This window comes from Protopterus annectens, chromosome 5.part0 (assembly GCF_019279795.1).
Source record: "Protopterus annectens isolate FY-2018-M chromosome 5.part0, PAN1.0, whole genome shotgun sequence".
In the NCBI taxonomy this organism is placed as follows: Eukaryota; Metazoa; Chordata; order Ceratodontiformes; family Protopteridae; genus Protopterus; species Protopterus annectens.
The window spans coordinates 506,944,355-506,972,202 of NC_056735.1; the positions used below are offsets into that span (position 1 = coordinate 506,944,355).

Consider the following 27,848-nt stretch of genomic DNA (forward strand, 5'->3'; position numbering starts at 1 on the left):
GAATGGTCTGCTCAAATCATTCATCAGTGACGATAAACCTTTGAAATCCCAGGAGCACTTGGGTAACTTAACTATCACTGAGTACATGGCAAGGTGTTAGGAAAACAGCTGAGGCCCTTGAATGTAAGCTTCCTGATGGCGCTAATCTAATATTTTGCCAATGTTAGTATAATGTACAAGGTCACAAATGTATAAATAATATGATTAATATAGCCTTTCTTCTAAAATTATGAGATATGCCAAAAAAGTAGAAATTCTTGAATATCATAGTATGTATACATGCATGTGCATACTTGCTTTCACACACACACACACACACACACACACACACACACACACACACACACACACACACACACACACACGCGCACACACACGGACACGGACACGCACATTAAATACTGTTGCACCTTTTCAGGTGAAAACAAACATTAATTCATTCGGCATTTAAAGGAGCAACAGTTTCAGTGTAAAAAGCTTAAACAATATCACCAATTACTTTCTATCAAATGTCTTAGCCATAACATTTAAATCATATTATGTATAACATAAATATGATAACAAAAATAGGTAATAAAAGTATATGTACTAAAAATACAAATACAATAAAAAAATACATATCATAATATATAGAATTTAATAAAATGATATAATAGAACTGCTTCCAAAACTGACATCCCTTACCTACACAGTTTTAGTATATAGACTTTTATTACCTATTTTGTTATCATATTTATATTATACATAATATGGTTTTAAATGTTATGGCTGAGACATTTGATAGAAAGTCAGAATTGGTGATATTGTTTAAGCTTTTTACACTGAAACTGTTGCTCCTTTAAATGCTGAATAAATTAATTAATGTTCGTTTTCACCTGAAAGGGTGCAAAAGTATTTAATGAATGTGTGTTTTAGTCAGTATTAACATCTGATGAAGCAGTCCTAGCAACTGTGAATGCACTCACGTTTTTATGTTCTTGGATTCTATTAAATTGGCTTGAGTACTTTACAATTTGGTGGTCATCGCTATGTCATGCATCTTTGCATGATATATATATATATATATATATATATATATATATATATATATATATATATATATATATATGTATGTATATATATATAGAAAGAGATATGCATATATGTATGTATGTATACACGGACATGCACACACATATATCTATGTCTAAAATTGTGTGTGTGTGTGTGTGTGTGTGTGTGTGTGTGTGTGTGTGTGTGTGTGTGTGTGTGTGTCCGTCCGTGTGTGTGTGTGTGTGTGTGTGTGTGTATTTGTACAGAGATGTATATATAGTGTCAAAAACACAAAAGTTGTGAGTTATCTGCAGTTATGCTACATTCGTTGGATATAAAGGTTCCATGTCTATCACTAGTATCAAAGAACTGGATTACTACATCCTTGCTGTTGCCTGGACTAAGAGAAGGGAAGGGATGCAGAAGATAAGAGACATCCTGCCACAACTCCATGCGGCAGATCTGAAGCTACACCCTGAGAACATTGTGCAGTACATCCAATCCTGAAAAGCTTATTTTCAGAACAGAACCACGCACAAGTTTCTGTCACTGCATTTTAATTAGCTGAGTCGAATAGCTGGAATGTTACAGACCTCCAGTGTAGGCTGCTGTCCTGGTTCTTTGTCCCCTAACACAAAGTTATTAAAGGACTCAAGTCCTCACATGCTTGGCATAATTGTTAGGTGCTGAAAAACAAATAAAAAAATAAAAAAGTTCTAAGCCTTTAGTCTATAGCACAGTGAAAGATGAAGTGCAAAGAGAACATCTATAGAATAGTAGCTTGCTTAGAAAAATGAGAAAGTGTAAGACCTGAAAAATAAAGACCATGTTCTGGAAAGCACTGTAAGGAAATATACTGATATGATGTAAACTATGTTTGACAAGATAGTCTGACTGCTTCAAAGTGACTCTTTGCATCAGTATTCTTAGACAGCCCTTTTCCCCAATAACGAACGTATACACAGCAGGCACACTGCTTAAACGAATACCTGAAAATGCAATGGAAAACCACACCGATGAGTCAATATGTTGCCCTGATAGTAACCTAGCTGTAATGTAGGCAACTAAGACAATCTTCTTCAAGGAGAGTTTCATAAAATTTTGTTTGTATAGCATGTATAAGTTGTTAATCCCTTGCTGGTGCATAGGAAACAGGAAGTGTAGGTCCAAAATATGTACCTTAATAAAACATCAGAAAAATGTAGCAGGCGTAGGCCCCTTCTCAGGGTAAATGGGTTTGGGAGCTGTACTAGTTAGCCATAACATTGGAATTGACTTATTTGGTTTGTGTTACAACTGAAGGCTGGTCTTGGAAGAATAAAGAGTTATTTATTACTGAAGGTAAACAAAAGAAGGAAGTGCCCTTGTTTTATTTAATGAAGTTAACTTCTTCCCTTCTTTAATTTAAAAGATAAACGTGGTTTTACTGTGCTTGCCGCTAATGCATTTAGTAAGAAGTAAGACACGATAAAAGAAGAAAGAAAAGAAAAAGAAAAATGCCAAGAACCCAGATACTCATATTTTAAATTCCTTTCTAATAACAGGTATAGTTATGTAGTTAAATGCTTTGAACTTGTTTCGTTTTCTTTCCTTCTTGTTTTATTTATTCCTTTCTTTTTTCTTTACAGTCTGATTTGGGAAGGTAGAACTTTCCCTGATTAACCAGATTTTTTTCTGCATTATCTTTATCTGCCTCTTTTTGGGTGGGTCACTTCTGTCTAGATACAGAGGGGATTTCCTTACATTTCCTTAAGCTTCTTTTTATTTCATTGTGCTCCCTATGGAGATTATATGGATTTTATGTATGTATGCATGTATTTGTATATGTATACATGTATGTTTCTTTCTTTTTTATTGTCTGACTTTGTTTTTGAGCTTTAACTTTAATATATTTGGTTTAGGAAAAGGCTTGTGTTTTGTGTTTAGGTATAAGAATGATTTTATTATCGAGGTTGTAGTAGTTGAGATATATCTGTACATTTTTGGTATTTTTTTAATAGTATTAATTATTATTTATGTGTGTTTTACTGTGGATTATGGTTTATTTGGAGCTACTGTGTAGCTTAGGAAAATTTATATTGTTTACTAGAATTGCTCTTGCTTTGTCATTTTTAATAAGCTTAATGAGGTTAGGGTAATTGATGATACAATCAGTGTGCACATGCATTGTTAATGAGGTGGTCAGTGTGAACATAAAAGTTTGATTATGTGGGTAGAGTGCATATAAATAAATAATTTTGCACTGTAGGCAGTGTCAATCTATGGAATGAAATAAGCGTGGTATTCTCATGTTTAATCTGTGTACTGACGTGATCACATATTGATATTTACCTATATGAACTAGTTTTATAAAGGCAATTTGTCTCTCATAGGTACGGATTGCAGAACTTTATTGTCTCTTTCATGATATAGATAAAGTCAAGTACTAACCTAATGAATTTCATAAGTGAGTGGGATGCCATGAAATACTTATTCTAAATTATATGAATTAATTGTCAGGAACATCAGTATTTTTATTCTTGGAATAGCGTATTTGAGAAAAAATATCTAGCATAATCTTTGATGCATTAATGCCTGTAAGCAAAGAAGATGTTTATGCACTGCTTCATTTATTTATTTATTTTTTGCACCATCTGAGAATAAACCATACAAGTGATCTGTTTTAATATATAAAAATTCCAGTAAATATTTAAGAGTAACTAGTAAACCATCTTAATAACAAAATGTTATTACTTCAGATATTGCATTCTGTTTTTCTCCATTCATATTTCTATAATTCTTTCTTTTAGTACTTCGAGATGACTTTCGTCAGAATCCCACCGATGTTGTGGTTGCTGCTGGTGAGCCTGCCATTCTTGAGTGCCAACCTCCTCGAGGTCATCCAGAGCCTACAATCTACTGGAAAAAAGACAAAGTTCGCATAGATGACCGGGAAGAACGAATAAATGTAAGTAAGATGCGACAGACAAATCCTCAGATTTAGTTGCCAAAAATGCTTTCATATATAATGTAAGAGTTTACTGTTTGTCTTTGTCAGCAAATTTTAAATTTTTTTTGAAGATGCTGTTGTATTGTCTTAAAAAAATTGAGGTTAAGATACTTTTGTTAAGGAATGCACACATGTTAAAACTGTTTACTTTAACTAGCAATCCTTCAGTATGGGTGCTGATCTAAGTATTTTTGTTTTGCATCCTTAGTGAAGGGAGAAAATGAAAAGCACAGTGATCTTTATCAAGTAGACCATTTTTCTGTTGGTAGATTTTCTATACCATTTTCCAAGTTGAATAGCATTGTAATAGCAGGACGACCATGTTTTCCTTTCCCAAACAACAGTTTCAGGTCATTCAATGGACCACCAGACATTTCTAGTCAAGCTGAGAGAATTAATGTGTCCTGTCATACCTGGGTCTACCCAAGGTATTTTTGCAGTAGGCTATATCTGGTACCCCTACAGTTAGAGGTGTTCTAGGAACAAAGGATTTCAAGATGCTAAAACCATATGAATTGAATACTCTCAGGGCAGAAGATGATCAGTTGTTTTTCTACATCCTCTAGGATTCCTCATGCAGATTGAGCTAAGCAGTGATGCAAAGAAAACCAGTTTTTACCACCTATGTATATGAGCTCATCCTTATATTCCATATCTAAAAGTCATGACTATACATGAGAAAGTAGACATAGATTTATTGATAATTCTGTGATGAAGCTCTCACTTCACTACCATAGAGTAGCACAATGCCTACAGTACTGGTAACCACTGCCCCCATCCATTTACAGTCTCCTAACCCCCATACCTCAACGTCCATGCTTAAACTACTCCACTCAGGGTAGATGCTTGCTTCATCCTTGCAGATAGCACTCTGCTCTTTCCCAAGAGAGAAACTAGACCACATGTATAATTTAGTGCTCTGGGTTTCATTTTAGCTACTAAAATGCATGCCTGCGATCACTATCATTTGATGTAACACAAACTGAATTTTCTTAAAGAGCAAAAGTGCATGCCTCATGTCTGCAGACTGCAAACCTTGACTGCAACTTGATTTCCTCCCTTGAAAATCACATTATTGGTGGAAACCTATGCTACTTTTCACATTATCTAGGTTAGTACAGAAATGGAGGCATAACTCTCCCTCATTAAATAGAATTATTGTGTGCAACAATAGCCTTGGGAAGTTGTACTTTTGTTGCAGTTCCTTTGAGACTTTTCAAGGTTAAGTGTCATATTTCTTACTGAAGTACACAAATCATATGTAGAGTACATTAGATTCACAATCTCTCCAGCTTCTGGGCCCATATAAAGAGTTGATCCATTCTTTTTTGACTGTGATATAATCTGCACTGCTGATCCTAACTTGCAGAATCAATAGTCAGACAAAGTCCTTTCAGGTACATCAGTGTAAACTTTTTCATGCTGGCTGATGAATATCATCTCTCTACAACTTAAATGCAGCCTCCTGTCTCCCTTTTTGGTTATGAGGACCCCAGTTTACACTCTTAGGATGTGTAGCTGCCTTCCAGGGGACATCATAAAAGTGCACTAAACATGATACCTCCGGTAGTGTCTATGTCTTCACGATTTTGTGTACAGATCTCAGCCACTTCAACAGTTTTCCACCATGGACCTTTTAATTTACCACAGCAGAATCATATGCAGAAATGGATCTAATCCAACTAATTACATCTGGCACTGCTATTTGAGGGACGTATGCCTAGTGGGGTCAAGGGTCTGGCCTTCTGAAAATGTTAGCAGTTGAGGGCTGCATTTTTCTACCTTTGTTGAAAATGTTCTGACCAATAGTCTCTGCTCCCCATCAGTTCACCATATGGTGTTCCAAGACCTCTATGATGGCATTTAATTGTCATTTCTCAAGGCCACACAAAAGAACTCGCACACCAAGATGTTCATTTCGGTGAATGATATGGCTATTGCTTTCCTGGGCTGTTGTTACCTTGTGCACCCCCACCCTATAGCATGGGAAGCCTCTTTTCTTTAATATGATGACTCTCCTCATTAGTGGTGTCTAGCAGCAGGTCATATGGTCACTGTCATGACAAGTGCAAACAAATTTTTCACTAGCTCATTGCTGTCGCTTTAACTTATGAGGTGTTGAGCAAGCTCCATTCAGTCTCCACATCCTGCTCCTCTCTCAGTATATGGGAGATCTTGTGTGGTAAAAAAGCAATTCAAAACACACACAAGCATCTGCTTGGCTTTCCTATGATATCCTTATGGTACATTTGAGTTTCACAGGACTGGTCACCCAGTGCTCTGTTTGTGTAACCTAACTTACCACCACCAGATAGTGGTTATGTGATAGCTCACCATGTCTTGTGATATGTGTATTTAGAACATATGACCTCATGTTGAATGGCATGACTATAAAGTCATTCACTGAAATTTTGAACAAGCCATTCTGGTGCAATATACAATTATGAGAAGACATGTATTTAAACAGAGTTCTCATTATGGACAGCCTCATTACCAGTGCAGAAATCCAGTATTTTTTTTTAGTTATTATAAATTGTATATGAATACTACAGTTCAATGATATGAGTAACTTGACTCAAAAGCATAAAAATAGGTTTGCCATACATAAGTTCATAGGTATGTTATATGTTTTATGTTGTCTTATAAACCAACATTAAAGTTGTCATTCCTTTAAAACTACAGTTATGGACATGAGATGATACAAATTTTAAAACGTTTTCACTGTTTACAGATGCACTGTTTCCATACATTCATAAGGTCAGTACCAAGCTTAAAGCCCAGTGGTTATCTTTACTGTAAATGGGCTCCCACAGTTGCTTTCAAATTACTAAAACAAACTGATGTTTGATTAGCCAGTAAAGTTTGAGTTAGCAATAAAGTGAAGTTGCAGTTCCTTTGTCATGCAGTCTGTATGTGGGCCATTTAATAAAATGACAACTACACTGTAAACAAAAGCTTTCCTCATTCCAGTGTATATTTTCCTTTTGATGCACAACCCAACAAGTACTAATAAAGTATGATGCACTTTTTTTCCCTTTGGATGGTACAACTCCCGTACTTTTCAGATATATCACTGAACACTCATGAGTTTGCAGATAATCTGAGACTGTGTCACAATGAGCCTTCCTCAAGCCAAAGCACAGAAAAAAAAGCTCCTGTGAACAAGTGTATGTTAACAATAAACAGAAACAGACCTCGCCAAAAAGACAGACGTGCACGATTGCAATAACGAAGATCTGAATTGCTACATTATTCTTTGTTGTTCTTTGCAGTCAAAACACATATTCTTTCAGTATGATCTTTCTGTATTTAGCAAAAGACAACATACAACATGAAAATTATCTCACTTTCTCTCTCTTTATATACACACAAACACACACACACACACACACACACACACACACACACACACACACACACACACACACACACACACATATATATATATATTTATATGTATGTATGTATGTCTATATCATCACATCATCATTAATAAATGTCAAATTGCTTATGTTCAAGACCATATGATCAAAGTTCTGCCACACTGAAATTAAAAGAACAACAAAAAATCAGTATTTTTGCAGGGGAGAACCCCCAGCACCCCCAGACTCCCTGCACATTAGTTATACCACCTCACCTGCAAGTAACTTCCCTGATCTTGGCCTTCCCTCCCAAAGAAACAAGCCTCACCATGTATAAAATGTTGTTGTAGAGAGACAAGCTATCTCTGTTTTCACAGCAAAGTAAGCAGGTCATCCCATACAAAGTGCGAAACTTAAAATCTCTGGTTGAAGAAGTGACTGAAATGGTGTAACTTACTTTATACAATCCTTTTTTTAATCATTTGCAAAACCAACCATATTGGTCTGTTTCCCTAGTAAGAGCTGTTGTCAACGCCTACAGAATGACTTGATGATTACAGATGATTGACATAACTCCCAATACACTACACCATACAGAAACTACACCAAGTTTTTGCAGAGATGGAAGCCCTGCTGTATTCCTATACAGGAGATGTTGCCTTCCTTTCCCGGTTGTATAAAAATGCTAACTGAACAGTCACAAAGTCACTGGAAAAGTGGAGATATTTTACTGGATAAAGACACTGCACACACTGACTGCGATTTCAAAGCCCAAGTCCAAAAGCGAAAACATAATTATGACTGGGAACATAATAATTGACTAAAGGCACACGTCGTTAACAGGTGGCAAGTAAAATTAAGCTGTCTGTTACTAAAACAAGCATAGCCCATGTTTACATGTTTAGAAGATGGGAAAATCACAGTTTGGAACATTCACATATACTTTCATCAAAGCTTCTTAATTTAAACAATAGTTTAGAGTCCACAGTTTTTAAGTGAAGGGCAAAACAACTTGAAGCAAGAGAAATTGCAAAAAATACAGTAAAATAAAATGATTCTAAGCACGCTATTTAGTTCTACTTATTAGCATGTCACTGAATTATTTATTAACATTTTATTTTCATAATCGGCTATGTATTTATCTGCTTTATCACTTTCAGAGTATCTGTTTTTTCTTATATTCTGCACTGCAACAACTCCCTCCTTAAATTAGCCAGTTGCACAACATCAGTAAAGTGTCAATTGTCTTCATGTCAAATATTTCTAAATTTTAATTTCTCTGAAGCCCTGGCTAAATCACCTGTATCCAAAATGTTTAATATGAATACCACTCTGGGTTTCCCCTTAAAATAGGCCATGCTTAGTAGTGCTAAATATGCAATACATCAGTCATTCAATCAATCAAACAACCAGTCAGTCAATCAGTCAAATAATGCAGCATCAGACCTCTCAACCAACTGGGGACAAATTTCAACAGAATCAGGGACAAGTCAAGAAAAAAATCAGGGACAATCAGGGACATTTTTAAAATATTAGTGCTATTAACTTGAAACATTGACAGAATCAGAGCATATGAATTAATATACATTTTCTGAAGTAAAAGAAGTTTATAACTCTTAATTATTGTCATTATTCATTAAGTGTAATTCACCACCTTTCCTCCAAAAGTCACTAGTTTTAGGAGGGATTAAGAGGGACAGAGTTAAAATTTCAGTCAAAATCAGGGACGTCCCTGAAAATCAGGGACAGTTGAGAGGTATGTGCAGCATTCATTTATTCTTTGATGGACTACTTAATTCAATTCAATTCAGGGCTGTAGAGATCTGGATCCAATTCTGTTGAGTGCCAGATTGCCTGTGAGTGTGGATATTATGTTCGAATAAGAGTGATTTTGTGTTTGTGTGTATTTTGTGATGGTTTGGCATCTTCTCTGGGCTAAAACTATGAGTCTATAAAAACTAAATGAAAACTCCAGCAAAGCTGAAACTTCCAATGTGTGACCTCTCAAACCTCTTGAATCAGAGGCACATGGGGTATATGCGAATGACCCTTATGAACACCAGGTGATGTTCTTCATGTTTCAATGTTGCATTCATCACATTTGGGTTATCCCTGCCAGGGTAGCCCTCAGTCAGCCCGAATACCAGAGGCTTAGTATTTCTGCGTCGGTTGCTGTTGCTTCAGGATTGACGTCAGGTCGTCAGTAGTATACTTGTATAGTATAGCTTGTGCTGTGCTGATGAGGTCATAACAAGGCCAAAATATGTATATCCACAGCTATTGGGGTTTGGCTTTATTGGGCTGAAGTTGTCCATTAAAATGACGGAACAAGTCATGGACATTCAGAATTGCCAATTAGCTGAAACACCTGGTGTTCATAAGGGTCATTTGAATATATCCCATGTGCCTTTGATTCAAGAGGTTTGAGAGGTCACTCATTGGAAGTTCCAGCTTTGCTGGAGTTTTCATTCAGTTTTTACATCTTCTCTGGTCTAAGTTTTCCAGTCTTGCACACACTGAATGGGGGAAAGGTGGATAGTCTTAGGCTTTGCCTTATGCATATGCAACAGTGCTGCTGCATTAAATGCTGTACAAATTACAGAAATCAAAATAAATGTAAAGAAAAAAGATAGTACTTTACAAATGTAGTTGTAACTATTTTTTATGTTATGCCTTGATCAAGAGACAACCTATAAGAATACAATTCCAGGTGAAAAATGCAAATGCTCCACTGTGGTTAGCTTGAGGGATACAAATATCAAATTTCTTATATGATGTAATGGCTGTTAGTCTTTGAGAAGGATAGGTGACTTTGTGGAGAAGGAATGACTTTGATAAGTCGTTCTATGATATAATTTTGCTGTAGCCAGTGCCCTTACAATGAAACATTGTTTTCACTCTCTCAACAAATTCATCTGACTTTTCCTCTTTGATTAGGCGCATTATAATAAGTTATGTCAGTTATGTTCTGTACATGAATATTGCACATTAGACATGTTGTTGGCCTCTGCTTCCCTCACTTACTTTGTTCAACTGTTTAAATCTTATGACACTTTTCTCCTCATTGTCCTCAAGAGAAACCTGAAGGTTGTTAAGGACATTTCTGATATAGCTGTCTTGCCTTCCTTGAATAGTGTCACAGCAAACATTCATAACTCTTTTTTAACATTGCTGTTTTAGGGCAATCTGTTGTACTTTGCTATTGTGTAGATATTTGTGTCTTTCTCCTTATCTCCCCATAGTGTTACTTAACACTCCCTTGATTTGTCAGTCTTTGTGTACATAATTACAAAGTCTTATATGCCTAACTCTAATAGTATCATATTTAAAATATATATATTTTTAACAAAGACCTTTGCTATTGCTATACCGAGTAGTATATTGCTTTGCTGTCTGGTCACTGTTTATGTAGAGTTTACTGTTCTTTCTGTCTCCAAGTGGGTTTTCTTATACCCTGGCCACACAAAGTGCCGTTGTGTAGTGCACTTAGTGTTGCCATTGTGGTCTTGATTGTGCCTAAAACTGGTGCCTTTGGATCAGTTTACTTACCCAGTTATCAAATAAGTAAATTAACTTAACAATTAAATTAATACATGCCAAGTACTGTACAAGTCTTTGTTTCACTACTTACCAGCTTTTACCCACATCCCTTTGTTGTGTTAGGTATCTGATGCAATTAGGATCAGTGTTTATCATGTACTGTTTATGTCTTTGTTTTGTGATGATTGTGCTTCTAACTCTATGAGCCTGCACAGCATCTAACAATGCAACGTTTAGTTAGTACCATGATTTAAATGCATATAATTTAAAAAATGCATTTTCCAAGTTTCTTTGTAACATTAAATGTGTTTATGTACTTGGGACATTCAACCCTTTTCCATTGAAAAAGTGCATATGCATCTAATGAAACGTATTCCTCAATCAAACTTAAATTCATAATTAATCAGCAAGCTATGTATCATGTCTTAGATGTGCCAGCAAGGTAAAAATGGAAACATAAAATGTAGATGAGAAAGTGCCTGTATCAAACCAATTTTCATGGTTTGATGTACAAGTGACAACTGTAAATGTTTGTTTGCTATACTGTTCTGTTCATGAAAAAGCATATAGTGTAGGGTCATATTTAATATATTTTATTTCTATATTACTAAACTGCAGCCTTTATTTTCCATTCAGAATTTCAAGAGGTGAGTCATGTTGCAAAGCATGCAGTATTACAAAACAGGTGTATCATACACTAAGTGTGCTTCATTGCAACATGTGAGTATCATGCATAAAGTCTGCAATATTAAAACATCAGAGTATCATGTCAAAGGCTATGCAGTTACAACATAGAAGTACAGTAAGTGTCCAGAAGTATGACAGAGCAGTATCATGTCACAAACTGTACAGTATTACAACAGTAGTTGTATCATGTTACAAAGTGTACAGTATTACAACACATGTATCATGTGCAACATGTGTGATATAACGGTATAAATGTGTCATGCACTGTTTTCTGTACTCTGACGTAGATGCATTATGTCATAAAATATATAGCATTACAACACTGGTGCATTGTGCACAAAGTCTGCAGTATTACTATACAGGTGTATTTGGTGAACCATCTGAAATCAAACAACTCAAAATCAAACAGGTTATCAAAATGACTCCAAATATGAAAGTGAAATTTAATGTTCACTGTTTCAATCCCTTAAAAATGTTTTTCTCCAAAATATGTAAAAACTACCTAGCAACTCAGCAGGAGTGTCCTCATGGATTACAAATCTCAAAATGTGTACACGTCAGTAATCTAATTCATTTGTTATAAAATTACTCTGTAATGTATAGAGTATCAATAGTGTGCAATGAGGTATAATGAATATTTCACATAAGATTTTCATTCTTGTTATAAAGCTATGAAGCACTTAATGAAAGATAAACCATGCCTCCTTCTGTTGTAAAGTAACATCATAACATAAATCCTTACATAGAAAGCTTATAAAAAATGTAAAATAATATAGGTCCAATCATGTTCAGATCCCATTCCTAGCACCTGCCAAATGCACACCAGTAAAATAAAAATTAATCAACAAATGCTGCAAAACTAACTTCCATAAATCTAACAAAATCAATTTAGATTTTGCTGTCTTAGACTAAAACTCGCACCACTGCAATATTGTCCAAATGAAAAATTATCCTCTTACCATGCAACCTCTGTTGCCACACCACAGATGCTGCCCAAATCAGCATCAATTCTAAAAATGCCACATCTCTCTTCCATTCATCCTTCTAATCATCTGGCCATCAAGCTGCAAACCTTTCATCATAAAAAAATGCTCCCATCTCAATACCCCTTGCCACGTCTGTAAAAAATTGCTATCTCCCATGACCAACCCAATCTGACTGCCAAAAGAAAATGCCATTAGACTGATCTAAAAAGGACAACCACAATGCTAAATCAGCATGAACAAGCTTAGCAATCCTTACCTAATGATGTTTACTTCTCCCCCTTTTAACAAGAAAGCCATGGACCAGAAAATGTATGACTAGAATGAATTGCCAGCATGCAAAATTCATTAGCCCTAAGAGCTTCATAACATCCCTAACCTGCACTTTGTCCTTACCCCTCACAAAGCAATCTTTTCCTTCAAATGTCCTATCTTCTCGAACAGTAAGCAAAACAATCCTCATTCCGCATCCACTAGTAATCCCAAAAAACACAAAGCCTTGGCAGGGCCTTTCAACTTCCATGTAGCCAATGGAATACCCAGCTCCTCACACATTCCCCAAAACTTCCACATAACTTTCATTGCACTTCAAACCCTAATAAAATACAAATTCCAAATAGTGCACCACCTTCTGAGTGCAGTGCCATTGCTGCCACATCCAATGGAGTGTGGTGCTAAACTGCTCAAAAAAAGCACATACCACTGAACACCCCATTGGCATGTCCTTGTCAAAGTAAAACTTGTTCTTTACCACCATGCTCAACCATGGTCACTCTTCCTCCAGCACAGATAATAACCGAAATGCAGATTCAATATCCACGTTTACCAACCACAGATCTAAAAACCCCTGAATTACCTGAACTAAGTCATCCAACAAAGCATGCCTTATTTTATGTCTACTACCATAATGAAATCATTAATGGAGTTCCCTTCAGGGTAAGACAAATGGTAAATCAACTGAAATTCACCAGCTGACTTCTTAGGGACCAAACCTAAAGGTGACACCTTATAGCTGCCAAAGGGAGGATAATCAAATGGACCTGGTAACCTGCCCGCACACTGCTCCTTCTCCACCAAATCTTTCAGGTGACCTCCCTGCCCACACTGAATGCAGATTCTTACAGACTGAGCCATCTCTTCTAACCCCCAACTTAAAATAAAGACCCACAGAAAATCCTTTTAATTTTCTGCAACTGCAAAATCAGGAAATTGCTTAAGCATGTGCTATAATGCCTACACCTTAATGGCTGAATGTGTCACCTGGTCTTTCCCTCTGCCCCTGAGAAGACACTCCTCTCCTCTGTCCATGAAAATTACCTTGTCCCCGAAATCGTTGAAATCTCTGGAGCAAAGGAGGTGATGCTCCAACTTTGATCAGAAATCAACCTAAATTGACCAAATTACCTTGCCAGCAGCCACACTGCACAGCTGGATGTACGCCTGCACAATTTGAACAAGTGTGCAAGAACCTGCACACCACCCATGAACAATGCCCCGCATTAAAGGCCCAGCCCATCCCAAATCCCACTCCTCTTAGCCTATCCCTTCTGCTACTCACCCTTCCAATTATTTTCTTTAACTGATGCTGGTATGTGAGGGGTCAGAAAGACCCCCCCTTTCACTTGACCCAAGGCCTGTGTAGCTAAACAATCCCACAGCCAAAACCCACCTCTTGCTGTTGTGACTCCACCCCGCCTAAGGATGATCATAAACTCCCTATAGACAACCATAAGCTATCCTCCCCACTGAATGCATCCCTCTGGACTTTGCTAAGTCTCTCATGATCCTCTATGGGGTTTATATTTTCCCTGGGCTGCTGAAGTGACTCCTCCTTTCCACCTTCCTCTGGGCAAGTCCCAAAATGCACCAAGTCTGACATGTCTGCGTGAACTCCCAAAAAAGTATCATTACCTACAACTGCATTGTGCACAGCTCCAGCATCCAGAACATCCACTGCAGCTCTGTCTGTCAAGTGACGTACCCGTTTTCCTCAGGCTGCCAACTTGCTGTTCACTTCTTGCCGTCTCCTCTTCCATCAGGACACACTGGGCAGTTCCACGACAGGAGACTCACAGGCTGGCAACTCCTGAAACAGCTCTTCGGCCTGTGAGACAATGGCTGCCTACCTTTGTCTCAAACTCTGCATTCCCGCCATCTGCCAAAAGAGAGAAAAACATTAAGAACTTTGTGCACACACACAAAAATAATAGTATTCCAATCAAAATTTGTACATGAGAATTCACCATGAGCAGCATAGCAAGTGGAAATGTACAGCACCATATAACTGAAAGGTGTAAACCTGCAAGTGTTAAAATATGTTATCCTGGACAGTTCTTCAATCAAAGTCCAATTGCATCAGGTTGCCCCTAAGTCTACTTAGTATGACTGGAAAACCCAGCCTGCCAGTAAACTGTACTTTAATTTTTTTTATTGCTTTAAATCGTGTTTTTTTTATATGCACTTCCCAGTACTTTAAGCATAAGTTAGCTGTACTGCCAGCCTCCCTGTTTAACCTACATAATTCTAACCATGCCTTATCATACTCCCCAAACCACCTAACCACTCACACAGTGACTGTAATACCCCCCCAGCCTTCATTCTAATCCCCACTGTTTGTGTGTTGCATCACACTCAACACCATTACCTCCCTGTAATCCCACTCCCCTCTGCTATGCAATAGCTGGTCTTTGTTTTCATTATTTTACTTTTTTTTTTCCTTTTTTAAAAACTTCAACATTACTTTCACATAGTAAGACGCTGTCCGGTTCGATTCTCAGCTAGAGCGTCTTCTGCGTGGAGACATGCGTGAATGGGCGTACCTTCGTGGAAGGTTGTGCGTCAGGGCTGGTAACTCGGCATGTAAAAATCAACTACCAATCATTAGCGGACCGGAGTTCCGCTGTGGCGACCCCTAACCAGGAAAAGCCGAAAGGCACAACAACTGAGGCAGTAAGAGATTCAATCATGGAACGATCGTCCACACATCCATGGTATCCCCTAACCCCCATAACACTTAACACCACACCGTGCATGCACAGAGATCAACCATTACTCATGTGTGTTTCACGGTGCACGAAATGCATGAACTATCACTCATGGCTCAGAAGGAAGCATACCAGCCACAAGAAAGCCACAAGACATTATATTACTACCAACAATGAACTTCTACATGGACAACAAGACCAAAATCACCTCACAAGAATGCCAGCCTGCCTAACTAACCCCCCAGGCTGAAACTGCACCACACTACACCACCAATGCTTTTATCTACAAATACCGAACATAATAGACCTAAAACAACCTAGTAGATATTAGAAAGCTGTTGTTTACTCACACTTTGTCCAAAGCAACCAATTTATTGGGTTTGTACAACTATTACCCACCTCCTCCATGCATACTATTATTAATCCAAGGCCTACCTCTGCACTGAGGTATCTACTGGTTATCTCGGACATAAGCCTGCAATACAGCAAGTTCACACCTAAATCTGACCCCCTTAACATGGGAAAAATACAAACATATGAAGCGTAAAGTTCCTGTAGCCAGAATACTCCAGGTCTTTAGGCACACCAAAGAATCAAATACCTTTTTCTCAAGGTACCAAGTTCTCTTGGACCTAAATTCCCTATGCATTGGAAGCAGTATGCTGCAAGAACAATTCAAGCTAGGTGTATTTACCCCAGATAAGAACTGTTATACACATTTTACAGAGTATTCATTTAGAAAACTATTTCCTAGGGTGATGGAGAGATTATGACAGTTTTGCTGTCTCCTCTGTCTGTGAACAAGAGTCTCATTGTAGATTCATTGTGTAGTGGGGAAATGTTATTTACAAGCAGTATATATATTAGCTATATAGCTAGTTTTAGTTTAAGGAATGCAGTACATTGTAAACTAGATTTTCAGATCCTATAGGTTAAAACTCAGGTTGTAGAATGAAAATGTGTATACACACACACACACACACACACACACACACACACACACACACACACACACACACAATCAGGCAAAAGATGCAGAACAGCACAATTAGTGGATCTTAAAAATATAAAGTTTACAGAATTCCTTGCATATTAAAAAGACTGATTGGATTCCTAAAATTATATCTGTTAAATGTCAGTTCAGGTTTAAATTGACATATCATAATGACATTTCAGCAGTAAATGCAACCAAAAGTACAATTACAGTATCCAGGATTTACTTTTTCTTTCTCCATTCTGTTTTATAAATAGTTGCAGAGTATGTATTAATAAATTAATTAATAATTACATGAAAGTGATGATGATGATGATAAACACTTATTTGTTCATCTTCTTTAGATTAGAGGCGGGAAGCTGATGATCTCTAACACCAGGAAAAGTGATGCTGGCATGTATACCTGTGTAGGAACCAACATGGTAGGAGAAAGAGATAGTGACCCTGCTGAGCTGACTGTGTTTGGTAAGTTGTTGTTTTATATGCATATTGACAGAGAAAACTGCTTGGCAGATATGACGAGGCACAGTAAATGGCAAAAGATAAATATATCAGTCAAAAAAACAAACTTTCAGAAATCATTAAAAAGGAACCTTCATAGTTTTATTTTGCAATTGCATAAACATCTGTCACTCAAACAAAACTAAGACTTCAGCCACAATTCTACAAGTCATAACATGCCATTGCAACAGAAAAACAATTTTTTGGGGGTCGATTTTATTATAGGAGATAGTATTGTCTCATTGTAGCCATGAGCTACAAAAACAAAACCCTGATTTTTTTTTGCTTGCATACCAAACATCCAGAATAATCTGTGTCAGAGAAAATGGTGAAGTACTTAAGAGGTTTCTGTCAACTGCCACCTTGCTGGAAGACTACCAAATTCAAAAGGGCAGTGATTTCTTTTGACCTAGTCTTTGGATCCCCACAGCCAACCATCTGCTGCCACCATTAGCTGTCTTTCTTCACTGGGTCTGCTGGACTCACTTTAGCCTCCCTTGCGCCACGCTTGACCCCGTTCTGGGGCTGGTGATGAGATCAAGGATGATGATGATGCAGCATCATAACTGCTGCAAGGAAGTGTTTTCCTTGTCTTATGTCCCATCCCTATAACACTAAATTATATTAAGGCTGGCTGGCTCTGTGGAGCTACTCAGCCTACATTCCTCCTCCTCAGCCCATCAGGCATCTGTGTCATCACTAATGTCGTCGGAAATGGGATAGTATGCTATATTTATATGATAAGGGGGCTGGGGCTTGCTGCTGCATTTGTAGACTTGCAAAACCCAAATCAGTAGTGAACATGCCACTCAGCCAGACTGAATTCCTCGGTATTTACCAGTTTTGAGGCCAAAATAATAGGGTGCCATGAATTTCTGAGTGACCCCTTTAATTCACAATTTTTTTTTTATTTATAATTTTAACTTATGCCTGACATCATCACGTGTCACCAGCATATCCTCTAATGTCATCAGCATGCAGGGGTGTGCATGATGACATCAGCTTTGTGAGGCAGTGCCTGACTACCTGTCGGACTTGGAGACTGTTTGTGGCTGTAGTTTCAAACTATGGTTGGTGATGTTGCTACTAGTAGTTGTGTTGTGTAACGGGCTGCCTGCACGACTATACTACAACACACATTACCCATTTCAATCACAGTCAAGGTAAGGTTTCTTCTTGTAGTTTTTTGAGCTACTAGGAATGGACTCATTATTGTATTATTCTGTGATTTTTATCTGTATTTTGCTAATTCTGGGAATTTTTTTTGTGAGGGAACAACAGTTAGCTGAGTAAACTATTCCTTTAGCTTTTGTGGGATGAAACACATAGGCTTCTATAACTGTTTTCTGAAATAATTTATGTAACTTGAAGGGTTTTCTTGCCTACCATGAAATATTTAGTAATATATGTAAACACACAAATTTTCTTCTTACGTCCGCAAGAGTCTGACCTCAAACTATGATTGTTGTTAATGCCGAATATGGTATGTTTGGGTCAGTGGCAGGCAGAATCAGTTCAGTGCAGTTCTGAGTGACAGTGATATAAACGGTCAACCCTGTAAAGGTTAGGACTCCTTTTATTGGCTAGAACATGAGCTCTAATGCTTTATGTTCAAGGGAGCGCGAGGGCTGTCAGCAACAGACAGTGACAGCATTTGTGGTTGTAACTCCAAGGTTGAAAAGTTGTTTTGGTATCGTTATATTTTTATTTAATTTGCCATTGTTACTTTGTTATGATAGTATGGAGCATTAACAGTGTAAGTGTATGTGTTCCTGAATGAAGCATTGCAGTGATTTTATTTATTTTGTAGAAACCTAGTTCAGTCTTTTGTGATCAGCATGAAGTTAGCAGTGGTGCAATATTGCTTATTTGCAGTATTTAAAATCTAACAGATCTCTAACATTTGGGGGTTTTCCCCAAGTAATTAAAAGACTATTCAATTTTAGTCTAAGAAGCTGTCAGTGGTTTGAAGCAAAGTTTGGAGAATGTCATCCTGGCTTGTCATTCCCCTATTCAACTATTCTTGATTACCTTGTGACCCTTGTGTTCAGGAAAAGACAGGTGGATTTTGCATGAGTTCTAATGACTGCCTTGAGCATTTAATCATCATTTTCTTTCGGCTGTTCCCATTAGGGGTCACCACAGCAGATCACCTGTTTCCATTTCTTCCTGTCCTCTGCATCTTGCTCTGTCACACCAACTACCTGCATGTCCTCTCTCACCACATCCATAAACCTTATCTTAGGCCTTTCTCTTTTCCTGTTACCTGGTAGCTTCATCCTTAGCATCTTTTTCCCAATATACTCAGTATCCCTTCTCAGCACATGTCCAAACCAATGTAATCATGCCTCTCTGGCTTTGTCTCCAAACCTTCCAACCTGGGCTGACCCTCTAACATACTTATTCCTAATCCTGTCCACCATTGTCACACCCAGTGCAAATCTTAACATCTTTAACTCTGCCACATCCAGCTCAAACTCCTGCCTTTTTGTCAATGCCACTGTCTCCAACCCATATAACATAGCTGGTCTCACTACCCTCTTGTAGACCTTCCCTTTCACTCTTGCTGGTACTCATCTGTCACAGATCACTCCTGACACTCTTCTTCACCCACTCCATCCTGCCTGTTCTCTCTTCTTCACCTCTCTTCCACACTCACTGTTACTCTGAACTATTGATCCCAAGTATTTAAACTCATCCACCTTCGCCACCTCTACTCCTTGCATCCTCACCATTCCTCTATCCTCCCTCTCATTCACACACATATATTCTGTTTTAGTCCTGCTGACCATCATTCCTCTTCTCTCTAGATAATATCTCCATCTCTCCAGGGTCTCCTCCACCTGTTCCCTACTCTCACTACAGATCACAATGTCATCTGCAAACATCATAGTCCACGGGGACTCATGTCTGATCTCGTCTGTCAACCTGTCCATCACCATTGCAAATAAGAAAGGGCTCAGAGCTGATCCTTGATGTAACCCCACCTCCACTTTAAACGCATCCGTCACTCCTGCCGCAGACCTCACCACTGTCACACTACCCTCGTACATATCCTGTACCACTCTTACATACTTCTCTGACACTCCTGACTTCCTCATACAATACCACAACAACAGGAGGAATAATGCCCTGAGCATTTAACAACTGGCAAAAAAGCCAGTTACAGGACTTTTTTGGTAGTGCATAAAAGCTGCTTTCTAGATTTTGAAAGTGTTCACCACCACATTACGGTTTAACCGTAAACAAATCAAATGACTGCTTTCTGCCTTTATCAGGTGTCTGCATTTTCCTCCTATTTTCTTATGCTTCACTCCCACCTTTTACTTTCGATCTCTTCTAACCCTGTTCTACCTCTTCTGAAACTGTGAAATCTCAGTGCAAGCAAGCTAATATAAAAGTTAGTTGAACATCTTAAACTAAGTAATATCTATTGTAACTTGAGTGTTTTGTGCAGAGTTGCAAAAGTGAGTACTGGTATAAATGCAACTATTGTTTCTGTTTGATGTAAATGGCAGGTAAGGTGCTGTTGCTCTTTTGCTGCTGTAATTAGAACTGATGTTTGTGCATGTTTTATGTAAAATTCTGCTCTCTGAAAATGGGTTGTATAACTTAAATCCTGCAACCTATTATTGTTTTGCTGTAATGGAGTAAAAGGTCTACTTGCCCATTGGATTTTCCTGGTAAATTTGCCTGCTACTACGTACTTTATAATTGGTGTACTAGTGTAGGGCAGCAGAGTCATCTAACAGTATGCACGAGGTTGTTTACAGATGAGTGAGTGGCAGCACTGTGAATGGCATAGAAAAGTTTCTGTTAAGTGCTTTATAGTTCGAGTGCTTGCATGGATAGATCGACAAGCAAAAAAGTGGGGATGTACATGTTTGAACTAGAAACACTGGATAAACTATTCCTTTAGCTTTCTCGGTTGAAACTCATGGCCTTCTATAACTGCTTTATGAAATAATTTATGGAACTTGAAGAATTTTCTTGCCTACAGACTACAGTGAAATATTTAGCAAAAATAAGTTGTTGTTTGTCTTTTCGGCTTTTCCCGGTTAGGGTCGCCATAGCGGAACTCCGGTCTGCTAATGATTGGCAGTCAATTTTTATGGTGCCGAGTTGCCAACCTTCAGTGAAGGCACACCCATTCATGCATGTCTTTCGGAGGCCACTCGACCACGGGGAGGACATGCAGACTCCACACAGAAGGCACTCCAGCTGTGAATCGAACAGGAGAACCTCTTGCTGTGAGGCAACGCTACCACTGTGCCACCGTGGCATTCATTTAGCAAAAATAAGTAAATGCACAAATAAATGCACAAATTTGTTTTCTTTTCACTTCCCCAAGACTTTTGAGTGTTTGGTACATGCTCTTGCTTTGGTACATACTTCTCCATCTCTCAGAGCAAGAAATTTGGACAATGCCAAAAATAATGTTCCAAAAAAGCGACAGATTTTAAATATTACTTCTCTAAACTCAGATAGTTGCTTGAATAACAGGTTTTACATTATTATGTATTTTATGAGGGATATGAATTCTGAAATTCAAATGTCTGCCATTATTTATTATTATTTAGTAACTTCAGTCTTTATGGCATCCCACAGTTCCATTGGAATGGGCGGGGTTACATGATTATGTATGCAGATTTTATATTAATCAGTGTCCCGATTTTTGGCCAGTTGTACCTATTTTTCATGAGCCTTTGTCCAGATTTTTGATGCTTCCAGGTTGAGAGGCATGACAGTGAAGGTTTATTGGAAGTATCTGTTAGCTTAATTTCACCAAGTGCTTAGTTTTGTTTTCTTACATACCTTGATGGAAATGGGTCCCACTCCTAAGTCAGACCATAATTCACTTTCGTGTATTGTTTCAGTCTTTGCTGTGCTTTTCTTACCACCTGCATTCTACCTAGAATTGCCTCCATCTGCAGTTCAAATAGAGTTGCACGCACAGATAATATATTTAAGTATGAGTGTAAATCATTTTTATTAACCCTGTTGCTCCTGATACTACTAGAATATCTGGGTAGCTTTCTTCTGCATTGCTCTCATTTTGGCATGCTAATTCTGCTATTTTAAGACTTTGTGTCTCTCCATACAGAAGTCATTATAATAACTGGGTATAGCAGTTTTAGTGATGAATGCTCTTTTGTCTTTTTGTATTAGACTAATAAATTTGGTTTTCATGCACATATTTTTAACTGTTGGTAGTGCATGATCCATTTGAGATAAACTTCATCATTGCTGATAATGGTTTGTGGTTCATGTTTTCAATGCTTCTCAGATACTTCTATGTTATAGTGCTTGCACAATCCCCAGTGCAACAGTCTTGGCACATTATTGTGTCTTTTCAGTATACAGACCCTCATCCATTAATGTATCCTACCCAGTAATGAGATATGCAACTTTTTCCAGTTCCGTTTTTGCAGAACCTGCATTTGTCTATTTCTCAATGCTGTTTGTAAACCAATGTGTACACACCCCCTAACTTGGGCTATCATTATGAAATGGGGGAAATAGCTCTGAGTGGTAGAGCATTTGACTACATTATTAGTCTTTCATATTTTGGTTTCATTTACCTATCATGATCTACTCCTCCATCAAATTTTGGCAGCTTGAGGTTGTTCGAGAAGTTTTCTATACTTACCAATTTTCTTTCCTTTTTCTGGTCTTTGGCACTTTCAGTTGCTACCTGCTACTTCTTGTTCAATTTCCATTCCCACTTTATTCAGAAATGCTTCTGCTAAACTAAGCAAAGTTGTCACCTTCAATTCTTCTCTTCATGTTTTAGAAATTTCACTTTGCTTGGATCTACTGAGGTCAGCAAATATGTATGCATTCCCAAGACTGTAGCCCCAGGATTTAATAAGCTCATTGTAGGCTTTGCGCGAAGGCTACACGGAGTTTACATGTGTGTGCGGTGATGAGTGGTGAGCAGCAGAGCTCAGGCATGTTCATGCCGTGCACTGAATTTAAATGTAAATAAGTGAGGTTTCATAGCTGGCAACAGTGTTGCTGGCCAGGAAACCATGTAAGTGAACAGGGATGGCACTCCTGTTTAAATCAGAGTACTGAATGTCCACAGGTTTGTGCTCTCACAGTGATCACCAGGGCTTCACAGGTAGCTCTCAATCTCTTAGTGTAAGACATCTGGACAAAAGCGGACATAATGGGGGACAATGACCCAGAAATAGGAACATATTTGACATGTTTGCCCTATAGAAATGAGCTAGAATAACCAGGGATTTGTGTTAAGATACATATTCTGAAGTATTTGAAGTCTAAAACTCAAATGTTTGTTATTATTGAGTCATATCAGTTCTCATATCATCCCAGTGATACGACAGAAAGCCGCAAATCTGATAAGGAAAACATCTGAACATTCTGTGAAAATCTGGGCAGTTTAGAGGTACGAATGTTACATATATAGTCCTAACATGATACAGGACAGTGTATCTATAGTGCAGAGTGTTGTGAAATCTCATTCATGGCATTCTGTAATGATATTGTTTAAATGACCTATAACGGTACATGGACTGCTATGTAAAATAAGCACTTAGGGGAATTGTGTGTATTGAATAGGGACACACAGGTGAATTTTAAGAATGCATACAGGGAAAAAGGACAGGTGAAACATCTCAATGTGCATGAGATGAGTGCATGTCAATGAAAATGGGTTGTGCAGCAGCACCAATCACATATCATGGTACAGTAGGGACTAAACAGTGAAAATGTGTATTATGTGACTGTCACAGAAGGTGACATAACAAGGGGGAGGATGTCTGTGTGAGGTAATGATCCTTACATGAATAATGCAGGGGACATCTATCAGGGATATGACATATAATTAGGGTGGGATGCATATTATGAAGCTATGCAAACTGATTTGCCTGAATATGAGTGTAATCTCTGCAGAGGTCTCCAGCAAGTGGGGCACAGGTAAAGGCTCTTGGACAAGATTAAAAGAAGCCAGCACAATCATGGACAATATCAGAATAGTGCCACCAGTAAGTCCATGCCTCTGACACAGTATATATGATTTAGAGTGATCAGAGATGGTTGTGCATAAACACACTTGTACAACATTTATGATACATCCACACTCTGTGAGGGCCTCTGACACAATATATATGATTTAGAGTGATCAGAGATGATTGTGCATAAACACACTTGTACAACTTTTAGGATACAGCCACACTCTATGAGGGCAATCACGCATTTTGTCCTGACACTGTCACATCTGCTGAAGGTGTTAAGAGGGACACTGCTGTATCTGTACATGACATTATGATCAATAGAGGCTAGGTGACTGGCAAGCATGGCGTATATTTATATATAAATATATATTTTTTTATATGTGTGTGTGTGTGTGTGTGTGTGTGTATATATATATATATATATATATATATATATATATATATATATATATATATATATATGTATATGTATAGAGAGAGAGAGCACAATCCACTCTGTCATGGATGATGTCCTTGCCATTACTGTTGTCAAAAACCTATGTATGTACTGTGTGCATCACTAAAGCAAGTAGCACACATGCATCTGGTGTAACAACTTGATGATGGGAGTCCCTCACCATTGGACAGAAATGTTTATGCCACAAAAAGAATACCTTGGTATAGGCAGTAAACTGTATGATACCTCACTGTGACAAAGGTGGTACTCTTCAGTTACACATCAATGGAAGATGTGTAGGGAGGTACATGAAGAATGGTGCATTGTACTCAGTTATTGGTGTGATGAAGGCTGGGAACTATAGAGGTATTATGGCCTCTGATGTAGATGTACTTCACATACTCAGTAGTTGTGTTATATACAAGGAAGTAGTCAGCACTGTGACCACATGCTGATGGATGTTCCACTTACCATCTACCCCAGGATATAGATTGCATACCTATTGGTTTGATTATAGGATGTGATATCCACATTATACTTGGTTGTGTGTTTGTTTTCCTGACGTAACAAATCCCCCATGCTTTCTTGTCATTGCAGGTGTTGTCTTGGCTGTGGCAGCAATCTTTGGTGTTTGTTGATACTGTCTGTATTATACTTATATCACAGCTGGAGTCAACAATTGCCGAAAGTCTGCAGTCCTTCAGACAGCTGTTTGTACACAGGATATGAATGTCATCTATGATGTCCATTACTTAAATAATGGACAGAAAAGGGTCTTGTAGACAGCTTGATGTATGGACCTGATCACCGGATCTGAGCTATAGGTCACTTCACACATGTCAACATAGTTAGATGCCATATGAGTGAATCACTGGTCTACCCACTTGGTGATATAGATGTTTATGGCCACATCTGATAGTGTTGATTGAACACCTAGGTGTGAATTTGTGTCAAATGCCATGGCCTGGTCAAGTTCAGCAGGATGATAGTGTTGTCATCATGCATGCCCTCAATGACCTCTTTGAGGACATCTATCAGATGTAAAGGACATGCTGTAGCATTAATAACTCACACAGGTCTGTTGCACACAGCCAGTATATTATTAGTGTCCATTTAGAAAAGGTCCATGATGACATGTTGGTATACCTCACAGTTGAGGAGAATCTGGATGTATCTATACCTGCATGTATCAGGTGCTGTCCTCCCAACTCATATGGATGCACAGGACCATAGCACATGTGGAGGCTGGGTTGAAGTGTGTATTCAACCATATCAGGAAGGTGTATGTGCTGAGTCATGCCACAGGTGATCTGTGATGTTGTCTCAGCCCATTAATTCTGTGTTATAGGCCTGGATGAAGTTAAGACAGTACCTACTGCCTATCTTGATCTGGCCTAGGGTTTTGACACAATTTGCTATTCGGGTATCATTCAGAAACTCTCACCGCTGGGGATTACCCCTGACATTACTAGATGGGTAACCAATTGGCTCACAGGCAGAACACATACTGTGAATGTTGGTGAATCTTAATCTGTACCATTAGAGCTGTCACCATTTGCGTACCCCAAGGATCTGTGCTTGGCCCTTTACTGTTTGGAATCTATTTCTCAATAGTTTAGGCTAAAGTATATGGCATTTGGCTTACCAAGTTTGCTGATTCTTGGGGCTAATAAAGACAAGTGATTGGTGACAAAGCCAGACAATTTACAAATAAGTGCAGAAATGTGTCTTTATTTTGTCCTTCTGAAAAGTGGAATTATATGCTAATTACAGCATTGGCAACAGTCCTCCTATGCTGAAACCCAGTATTGTAAGCCCTGGAATACATGTAGGTAGCAATATGAACTTTGACCACTAAGTGTCCACACTGATATTGAAAGCCTGTGTTGTGCACATCATAAGTCATGCCATCATGTTCAGATCTTAGGATTGTATGACAGCATTGTACTCGAACCTCATCATAACACTATTAATAGTGTATAATGTTCTCTTTTGCATGTACCTTACCAGACATTTGCAGCAGCTGGAGAGGTCACAGGAATTTTTCACTAAGGAAACACAGGGCCTACAAACCATGCCATGATGTATGTCGGTAGACCGAAAGCCATGTCACTGTGATCCATATGGTATAGGATGAAGTGATATCTGCCTGGCCTGCAGGCCAGTCTTTGCCTCTGCCCTGGATGAAATGGTGCATGTCCATAAATCAGATATAGCTGATGACATCAGCAGTGTCTGTTGAGAAGAAGTGGTAATAACAGTGTCCTACATGGTAGTGTAAAAGGCTATCTGTACTGTCAAGCAAGAGCACACACACACACACACACACACACACAAGCAAGAGCACACACACACACACACACACACACACACACACACACACACACGCACACACACACACTTGACTGCAGTGAGAACAGAACCCCTACCTACAAAATTCACTGATTTCAATAACACCTTGGTCAATACTGTCTGTTGATGGAAATTGTCATGGACGATAACTTTTTTACTTTTGCAAAAAACACTTCAAACAAAAGTCGGTGGTGGATATGGGGGCCAGAGTAGCTCCTGTTTTTTCATGTCATGGTGAGAACAGGAATAGTTTAAACCTCATCAATTGTATCAGAAGGTGGCTTTCTGTAAGAAGTATATTGATGACCTGTTTCTCATGTGGAAAGGGTCCAAAGATGAATTCAATGAACTACTTGAATGGCTTAATTCAAACACCCCTTTTTGAAGTTTACTAGTAGTGGTTTTGGAATGTCCATTAATTTTTTGGACAAGTTTGACTTTTGATGTATGTGATGGTCAAATTGAGAGTGACAGCTATGGGAAGGAAACCTTTGTGAGCAACTATTTACATAGACATAGTCAACACCCACATCACATGAAGAAGGGAATGGTGAAGGGGCAATTCAAATAGTTCAGAAGATTAACAAGCAATGATACATTTTTTTTGGGAACAAATAGAAATATTAAAGCATTTCTTCATAGTCAGGTGTTACTACTCTGATTGGCTATCCACCATCATTGGTGAAACTCATTTGTTAAGGACAGGGAAAGTACTGGAACAGTTGTGCTTTGGCCATTGAGGCAATATACCCCCCAGACTAGTATTCTAATTGGCTAGAGGGATAACATTCCACTCCCCATCACCATTAACTTGACTATCATCAGAGATATCCTCCAAAATACCTGGAAAATAATTTTAGGCAATGGGGATGTTGCAAGAATTTTAGGAGAGCATCCAAGTTTCACCTATAAAAGGGAGAATTCTATTAGATCCATTCTAGAAAAACAGACTAGACCAAAAAGAATTGGAGGGGTACCTTTGGGACTTTTAAATGCAGCAAATGCAAG

At 38.2% G+C, this 27,848-nt stretch overlaps 1 protein-coding gene across 18 annotated transcripts in view; it reads left to right on the forward strand.

Moving 5' to 3' along the window:
- ROBO2 (roundabout guidance receptor 2) overlaps positions 1 to 27,848 on the forward strand; it is a 1,870,921-nt gene that overhangs the window by 1,157,262 nt on the left and 685,811 nt on the right. For all 18 annotated transcript variants that reach the window (XM_044072440.1, XM_044072432.1, XM_044072427.1 and 15 more), the window contains exons 3-4: positions 3,822 to 3,979; positions 16,916 to 17,036. In XM_044072440.1, coding sequence (XP_043928375.1) covers positions 3,822 to 3,979; positions 16,916 to 17,036 — 279 coding nt within the window. The remainder of the gene's footprint in view (positions 1 to 3,821; positions 3,980 to 16,915; positions 17,037 to 27,848) is intronic.